The sequence below is a fragment of the Harmonia axyridis genome, chromosome 6, assembly GCF_914767665.1.
Source record: "Harmonia axyridis chromosome 6, icHarAxyr1.1, whole genome shotgun sequence".
In the NCBI taxonomy this organism is placed as follows: domain Eukaryota; kingdom Metazoa; phylum Arthropoda; class Insecta; order Coleoptera; family Coccinellidae; genus Harmonia; species Harmonia axyridis.
The window spans coordinates 25572557-25582367 of record NC_059506.1 but is presented as its reverse complement, the minus strand read 5'-3'; the positions used below and the strand labels follow the sequence as shown (position 1 = coordinate 25582367).

General features: G+C 32.0%; 1 protein-coding gene across 1 annotated transcript; it reads right to left on the bottom strand.

The window, feature by feature from the left end:
* Positions 1–109: 109 nt before the first annotated feature.
* Positions 110–9710, bottom strand: LOC123683419 (GPI inositol-deacylase). Its single transcript, XM_045622438.1, has 16 exons — positions 9490–9710; positions 9192–9333; positions 8884–9107; positions 8564–8809; positions 8312–8485; positions 7999–8258; positions 6647–6800; positions 6327–6592; positions 6155–6268; positions 5880–6098; positions 5635–5820; positions 5418–5580; positions 5197–5365; positions 4868–5141; positions 4709–4810; positions 110–1916 (listed from the first exon to the last, which is right to left on the bottom strand). Exons 1-16 carry the CDS (start codon positions 9628–9630, stop codon positions 1697–1699), a joined length of 3054 nt encoding a protein of 1017 aa, XP_045478394.1. The 5' UTR covers positions 9631–9710; the 3' UTR covers positions 110–1696.
* Positions 9711–9811: the final 101 nt, after the last annotated feature.

Below are 9811 nucleotides of genomic sequence, written 5' to 3'. Positions count from 1 at the left end.
GCTGTTTCAATGAAAAGTTTGGACAGAGGTCCAAGAAGATATAAACGGTTGGTCATTTTAATTTGCAAGAGGATATTTGGTGTATGTGAGAGATAGCAAAACAACCATAATATTATCTGTCCGATTTTTATTTGTACAACTGTGCACATCAACTGGGATACAATTTTTATCACATAAAGGTAACAGTCAGGATACAAGGTGTCTGAATGAAGTACTGAGCTTGATTTCAAAACATTGTGTTTGTTTGTGACACGTATGAACAGTTTATAAACTTTCAAGGTATTATTCAACACGTATATCACTAATGAAGTATAATACATAGTTTCAAAACTATAACTTTAACGTGTCTCAAACTAATGAGTATAACTATAGACTCGTTATTATTTATCTTTGTATGGCATCAATGTATAATATTTAAATCACAACTCTTGAAATTCAAACTTCAGAAGAAGATAGAGAGAGACACCAAAGTTACTACAGAGGTAATACTATTGGCAATAAAAATTAAAGGAACTTCAAGTTTCACTTTGAGCTAAAAATCAAGAATCAATCAATAACAATTTTCAAAAGATATATCTCTGAAAATCAATTAAAAACAATCCCATCATTGATCAAAACTCGATACTAAGCTTTTTTATTTTTATGCAACATGAATCTAACCTATATAACTTATGTTCTAAACCCAGAAATACACTAGTTTTTTTTTCTGTATATTTCTGAGCCTGACGGTCCATTCTTGAAATGCCCTTGCCTTCAGACTTAATTTTGACGCTTGAATCGAGCAAGAAATTCAACCAACGTTTTAACCTAGAAGTGTTAAAATGCAGGTTGAACAACACAATTTTCATCTGTTGAACATGAGATAATTCAAATTAGAATGGACAATGTACATTATAGTTACATGTATCACTTCATATTTTGTTGCTTTTATAATTGTTTTAATGAAGAAAATGATTTGAAAAATAAATAACTTCTTCTTTCTGAAGATGACAATATTGTTGTCGAAACGATCATTGACCGCATAAAAGGTTCTGTGAATTAGAATGTGGTTACTACAACTTCAGGAGTTTCAAAATGGTTGTTATGCCAAGATGTCTACTTTGCCTCGGGTCCCATTTTGACGCTCCCAATCCGAGTATTACTCAAAATTATGATAGAGTTTGAAGAATGAAATAAAAAAAGTATTTGTTTAGTGTTAGTTGTTGGAATTAGTTTGTGATTGTTTTGGAAAAATGTGATTTGACTTGTTCGATGTGTAGATGGCGAGAGACTAGCACATGATAAAGGATAGATGAGATGACTACAATTTCAGTAGAATAATATGTTAACTGTGAACTTGTCAAACATAACCTCAAAAATAAATTCAAGGTTTTCAGCTCTACGAAATAAGCGTCAAAATATATACCAAAAAGACCTAGTGTAATAAGGGGTTAAAGATTATGTGTACCTATATTATATAAAATTTGTAAAATATAAAGTAACAAAATAAAAAAGCAAATAATCTTTGAATATCATAAAATAAAATGATGAAAGAAGCTGATACTATCAGAATACTTTACAACTTTCTGATGAATATCACAAATACCTATATCGAACATAGGTAAAACAATGGAGTACTTCAACTAATTACTAAACTACATAAAACTATTGAATCGATGATTATCATGAGATCTTTACTCTGAGAGATAATATGTATTTATTCTAGTTTTGTTTTGATTTGATCATATTTAGTATGGTCCTCATCTCCACTTTCTCTTACTTCATCAGACGAGTCAGGAGCAAATATTTGGTGAGCAACTACAATTATAACAGCAGCAGACAAAAAGTAATTGAGTCTATAAATATAAATTGGTGCATAAATCAACCCAATTAGAGCAAGATTATTGATGAGAAAGCTAATTTGTTTATACCCAATTCTGAAAAAAAGGAGTTTCAAATTATAATAATTATTCATTTATTTATATAATTAATAATAATAATAATTAATCTATATATACACAATAATACTAGAAAATTTTTAAGGGTTTTCAACCAATAAACTCTGGTCGAAAACCCTCAAAAAATTTTCAGTATCAAAAAGTACGACCATTAAAATACTAAGATATATATATACACGGTTAAAAACTATTTAGAGGGCCACTACAGGGATATCGAAAACCGTGAGAAATACAGGGTAGCTTAAATTACAAAAAAAAGTTGCGTTGTTTAGGGATGAGTGTATTGGTGTAAATATATCCGAAATATCTCCAATGGTTCCCGAGATATCTCGAAAAAACTGAAAATCAAGATTTTCTTGTTTTCTGTATAACTATATTTTTTTTGGAGATAACTTCACGAAATTTAATTTATAGCCATTATCCAATATAGAGATACTAATGGTGTGTTCACATTTTTTTCTATTTTCCATTTTTTCAGAGACGCGATAATCAAGTGAAGATTTCACATAACAACTCTTCAAATTTGCTTACCTAGACTCGATATTTTTGTAGAGTGTGATACATAGTTGAATTCGTAATTTTCTTCTTTATCACCTCATAAGGAAAACCAATATGGCGTCCATAAGAAAAAAAAATTGACTATCGCGTCTCTGAAACAATGGAAAACACAACAAATCTAGATAATGACTACAAACCGAATTTCGTGAAATTATCTTCGGAAACAAATGAGTTCTACAGAAAAAAAAAAAATCTCGATTTTGAGTTTATTCGAGATATCTCTGGAATTATTGGAGATATTTTGAATCTGTTAACACCAACACACTAATCCCTAAATAACGCAACTTTTTTGTAATTTAAGCCTCCTTGTAACTCTAACGGTTTTCGATATTCTTGAAGTGCCCCTCTAAATAGTTTTATCCCTGTATAAAACAAAGTCAGGTTGAGTGGACCATTTATAAATACGCAATGCACGAGCTGATTTTTATGTTATCCAGTTTGTTGGATTTGCGTCTGTCTAGAATAGCTGAAAAAACTATTCTGATGTTTAGCATTAGAAAAATACAAAAAATGAGTAAAACGTTTTCAGAAGTCTCAACAAAACCGGAGAGTTCATCGCCATAATGGCCGTTCTGTATTCTATAATAAGTCAGGATATAGTATATAACATTACTAGCAAGGTAAGAGGGTTTTTACTGGCGAATGGAGGATATAATTGACGAGCCGCAGGCGAGTCAGTTACCTCCTTGAGCCAGTAAAACCAGTTACCTTGCGTGTATTGTTTTATATTTTATTTGTTTCTCATTTGTAAAAAGGTTAGATAAATTCCAAAAAAATCTCAATAATTTGTCTCAAATGTCGTAAGCTATCATAGACAAGTCTATGTAAGCTTTGGAAGCGTTGCCATGAACATGTCTGTTTATTTTTCTTTACATTTGTTTTGGCGAAAGAGAGAATGAATGTACCAAAAGAAATTATTGAGGCAGCCAGTAGTGTAGCTTCAAGTTTATTACCTGCAAAATCAGCTTCAAGGTACGAGCCAGAATACGACGACTTCAAAAAGTGGCAAAACAAAAATAGTGTGATTGGGGTAACTGAAGATGTTTGTTGGTCTACTTGAATCAACTATCAGCTAGATTCAGCCCTAATACTTTATGGGCAAAATGGTCTAGGCTGAAAAGCTGCTTGGAAATGAAAGAAAATGCCCCTGTTCGCAGGTTTGTTTTCCTTAAAAAATTTATTGAAAAATATGACGTTTAGTTGTCATTTGCAGATTTCAAAAGATAATAGCGTTTCTGAAACGAAAAAATGAGCGTTATACGCCAAAAAAGGCCAAGGTATTAAGTAAAGAAGAGGCTGAACAATTTCTTTTACATGCTCCTGATGACCAGTGGTTGCTGCCTAAAATTGTAACAATATTTGGGATTTTTGGATGTTGTCGATGTGACGAAATTCTCTCCTTAAACATGAATGATCTAGAAGATATGGGAAAATACGTTATTGTGACATTGCGGCAAACAAAAAATTTAACAACAAGAAGATTCACCATAACCGATGATGGCTGCAGCTTCAAGCCTTGCATGTTATACAGACAATATGTAAATCTTCGGCCTCCTGGAACAGAAAGCCTGAGATTTTTTTTGACATACCCACATGGAAAAATCTGTGTTACTGGAAATAACAATTGTACCATGATTTTCAACATATATGACGATAAAACGAAATTTTCTAATGTAAATAATGCTACTAACTTGTAAAAATTTTGCAAGTTAACTGTCAGTTTTACAAGTTAGTGACTTGATAAAATAAACTTTCTTGATTAATATTGTGTTTTTGGAAACTGACGTTTACAAATGAGAAACAAATAAAGTAATTTTTCAAAGGTTATAAGACTTTGACAATCGATGTCAATGTGCAGAATATAGGTTAACGTCATTTTGACGAACATTTTGTTAGCTGTTAATTATAATTGGTTTAAAATGTTCAAATATGTTGAAGATGGTTGTTATTAGCTGTGTTTGCCACTGTGGGATGTTATAGGTTAATCCTAGACTCTGTGACCACAGTAATCATTCCACTTTACTTTTATCGCTTGAATTATTTGTCTTTTATTACTTGATTATGGGTACATAGCATTACTGCCGAGTATAGTACTTTGAATATGAAGTGAAGTGAATTGGTTCAAAAAAGTTTTGACTCCAATGACTCCAAATATTCATAAAGGGAAAGAGCAGATAAAAATTGAACAAAATTGAGATAATAAATGAACTTACTTTTTGGTATTGGGCATCTCAAACTGCCACAAAGCTAATGTACATAAACTCAACAAAAAACCTGGTACAAATGAAGGATCAGGGTCAAGTGAAGAATTGAATCTGAAAAATAAATTATGAAATGTTTTTGCATGAACCCTAAAATTCAAACTTCCTTACTCATAGTTTCTGGCCCATGTGAGAATTGAAGGGATGTTTATAATGGTAGTCAACACCCAAATCAAGAACATAACGCCATGGAAAGATATTGTACTTGGGGGTGAGAATTTCAGTCCATTTGTATTTGACTTATTATCTTCTATATTACCAATAGTTTCAGTCTTTTGATTTTGTTCATTTATTTGTCCTGGTTCTGCTTCTTCACTAATAACTGCACTAGATTGTTTTCTATTATTTTCCTGTGATTCAGAAGCTTTTTCCTCCACAACTATAACTGAAATTGAACGAGTTAACATTCTGAATCTTAAATCATTCAAGATCACGCCTACCATCTCTATTTGAGCAATGATCCCCACTTGCACTCGGTTTCTCTTCTGTTTCCTCTCCTTTACTTCTTTCTTTCGATTTAGGTTTCCCTTTAATCCTATACTTGAGAATGAAGCTTTTTATGAGTGAAAAAACAGTCTCCTCGATAAAATCTTGAGACATTTGTGTCAACTATAAATAAATTTTGTAATAATTTTCTTCATCTCAAAATTAAGAAATTTACCTTCAGAAAATAAAAGATTGTACCCAGAGCTAAAGCTAAGCCCCCACAAGTTGTGAAACTAATATAAATTAAACCCATGGAGACCAAGTAAGGTATTTTTTGAAGAGCTGATATCATGTATTCAGACCAAATAATGGTGAATGGCACAGTTTTCGTCAAAAATCTAAAATTAAAATTGTTGTTAATCCATATGATAATTTAATTTGGGAGAACTTACTTGAGGAAGATTTTATGAATTGTTGACTCGCAAAATGTTATCCAAACAGTAATAACAGAGGCAAACAACCATATTATTCCAATACTAATTAAGTACATACTGTACGGTAAGAGAAAAAAATCTGTACCCTCTTCTCTAAAATCGTAACCTCTATTCCATGGAAAAATTTTAGATATTGCAGATGAACTGAAAACAACTTGTTGAAATAAAAATCCATTTTTCGAAACAGAACTACAAAATCATACTGTACAGCAAAAGCACCAACTCTAGCTACTCCCAGTATATAATATGGCTTAGTTCCAGTCTTCAAAGCTTCAAAAAATGAAGTACAGCCTTTTTTTTTAGCCAGACCCTGCAATTGAGTCCTCAGAATAAGTAGAATAGCAGTTGCTATGTTGACAATAAGAAGTGGAGAGTAGAAACGAGCCAGTTGATTCAGAGTACCTATCAAAGATCTTTGAATACTGAAAGAAGATAACATAAGTATACTGCATATTGTATTCAAATCTAATTTTAATACCTGACTTCATATCTACAGGTAGGGTCAAGAGTCAACCTCAAAAATGGTGCTTTACCAGTAGAATTATGTATTGAATTATGGAGTCGAAGATGAAAAGGATCTTTGATCACATCCCTGCAGAAATATCATAATATCAACAACATTTCAGTTAACTCTACTTTCATTAACTCACGTGAAATGCTTATGATTGTTTTCATTCCGCCCGGGAACTATAAGGGTAGCAGTAGCATGGTGAGCTTCTTTTGAGCACTTAATTGGTTTTAGATAAAAATAAAACGATTGTATCACATGATTAAAGTCAGGCAAGAGAATTTCATATCGTATAGCATTTTCGGTAGTTTCTTTAATCACACTTTTTCTCCAAAAATCAAACCAATTGGGAAGATCGAACACGATCCTTCTATCCTTAGAATTGTGGACGTCCACATGAAATACCACCTGGAGCATATTTTGTTCAAGGAAAATTAAACATTCATAAAATTAATTACTCACAGGTTCTTGAGTAGGGGCAACTTTGAAAACGATATGTGTAAGTTCATCTGAATAATTTTTTCTGATATCATGTAAATTGATAGTTAGTGATCTCCTTTTATATCTTGCAGATGGGTCTATAGTTGATAGATAGGTTAAATGTATACCATTATCACTGAAAAGAATTAATCATGTAACTGACAAACATAGACCTAATATCCATGGACCGAGTGTCACGTGATTTTTCAGAAGATCGTAGAGGGGAAAGCATTAGAAAGAGAAGAACTCATGAGTTCCCTTGATACGAACAGAGATGCTACCGTGGGCTATCAGTCAAGAATCTAAAAGTAATAAAATAGGCGATTTATTACTCTGAGGTAGTCCAACCAAATGTCAAAATCATATGAAAACAAATCTAGACATGATGTTTATACATTATTGAATTAAATTAAATGTACATACTTTTTTCATATATTTCATTTCAAATAGCTTGATTCAATGATAAAATAAAATATATATGATGAAATTTGATCATGTCATATGTGAATCAGGAAAATTGAGAAATTTCAGACTATATTTCTTACTGAGATTGTGGAGATAGAACAGGATTTAATTTAACAAAAAAAATAATTTTTTTCAGGAATCAACAAAACTTATTGGCTATAATGTAGAAATAAGTAATAATGGTCATTTCTATCAACTTAGGTGTTTTGAGTTGAAATTCTGAAAGTCTTTTCTTCTCACAAAATAAATCTAGTACCAAATTTTGACTGAAAATGTCTCATCTTCTCACTAGATTCTCCCAAAATAAAAACCCACTGCCTTGGAAGCAAAATTCGTAAGCTAATATTCACTATCACTTTCGTTAAATTCAAATTTCAAATAACCTTTGGGAGAGAGGTTATATTGTTTTCTTTCTCTAAGGCAATAAATCAAGAGAGTTGACAGACAGCCCACCAGTTGTTCCATCTTATTCGTTCTCCCAACTTCTCTCTCTAACGCGACGTCCATGGATATTAGGTCTATGCTGACTAACTAATTTAGCCATTAAGGAAAACTAACTTAACCTTAAAGGTTTCCTTGAAAAGGCTCAAAATGAAGCCGAAAGCTAGGTATGAATCAATAAAGAGTTGTATAACCCTCAATTGAACTAAAATTTGTTCCTTGATTTACTTGATTGTTTCAAACGCAGTTGGTTATTCATTTGATATTAAGATTGTTTTAACGTTTATTCATCCTTCACTTTTTAGAATAATGAATAAAATGAAAATATGAAAATGCTAGTCAGAGAAATTTGAGTAGCTATAGCAACTCTAGGAATTAAAGGAACAGTTGAAAACAATTTTTTGTGTTGTTTTAGTGGATAAACTCACCATATTTTATATGTTTTCTTTGGAATATTTGCTCTACAAGCATATACCCAGTCAACTGTCTCCAAATTCAAACCAACCAAAGTCAACATTTCATGTCTTGGATCATCAACTATCCTGATCATATACCACTTCAACTTTTTAGACCCCCTCAATAATCTCACACTATATTGTCTCGGCAGTTGTTCAATCCACTCAGCATCAGCTTCGAGATCAACTCTATTAGAATATCTTTCTCTCAATCTAGCTTTGGTCCCACTATGCTGAAAAACGTTTCCTTGAAATTTTAGGCCTTAGAAGAAGAAATATCATTTACTTGGAGAAGATGATGTTCAAATATTCTCTTTCGATATTCACTACACTCGGATATCTGTCTCTTTTTTGGATCTACACTATCAAAAAGACTCCTTGTAAGGGAAAGCACAGTCTGCTTACACCATAAGATTTGCTTATGATCTGCTGGTGCCCAAGATAATGGAATATGTGTTGTCTAAAATAGAAAATATTTCATCATTCTCATTTATTTTGCTTTAGTTAAGGCTATCAATCATCTTTTATGGAAACTCACAACAGCATATAGACTGGCGTTATCTTTGGAATCTGTTAATGTAGTGGGAACCAGCAAATCACTAAAGCCCCCAGCTAAATTGACAAAAGTGATATCAGGTCTGATGGGCTCAGCAACATGTTCATAGAAAGAACTTATATGTTCATCTAGAATTAAAGGTGATCTTTTATGAGGAGATGCTAGGGTTATCACAATCTCAATAGGACTAAATGGCATTTGAGCAAGTTTTCTAGCTATCACTCCTCCCTAAAAATTTGAAGTGCAATAAAATTGAAGATACAATTAATAGAATAATCATTTAACTCATTGAGAATAATTACCATTGAGTGTCCAATAAGAACTACAGATTTTGGTAGATATCTTTGATTTTTGTACAGTTTTAATATGAAATGTAAAGAGTGGTTTGCATATGCTAATTGATCATTTAGAAATACACCACTCAGTCCAGATAGTTCTTCATTCATGTCAATTGTAAAGTAGTCAAAATGATATGGTAACCTTTTGTTCACATATTTCCGTAGGGCTACACTTGCTAAAGATCTAACTGAAATGAAAAAAAAATTGTGGTAACTACAGAGTTTTTGATATAAATATCAATTTTGTGAAAGTTATACTTATGATTGTTTACCTTGTTTATGTGATCCTGCATTTCCTGGAATGAAAAGTACTGGTATACCCCAAAATTTTGGGGTACTTGCATGTGGTGGGCCCTCGTCATAATAATATAAACCATACTTGGGAAATTTCTTGTCGTAATTGTTCGAAATTCTCTGAAAATAAACACTCTGATTACTACTAAATTTCAATTCTATAAGTATCATTAGTGAATATTCGAAATAATTGATTAAACCTTAAGATGAATTGAGTTCGTGTAATTTCAAACCCTACAAATATAGATTTTCTGAGAATATTTTCAAAGGACTTACCACATATTGTGGAAGTTCGAACATATATGTCATGTCACATTTGTCCTTTTCATTATCGGCGAAGAAGGAAAGTAAACCAATAAAATAAGCAGTTGACAAAATCAAACATAAAATAATATAACCATTTATTGATGCAACCATCACTATTACTAAATATTCGTTTCTTCACCGGCCCACCGTCATTTCCGCATCTCTCAAATAACTTGTCAATCAATATATGTTTTTAATTCTGATTCTAGCAACTGTCACTACTAAAAATCTATCGATTTTTAGATCTACTACATAGAGCCGAAACGCCCGAGTAGAGCAGATGATGTATTAC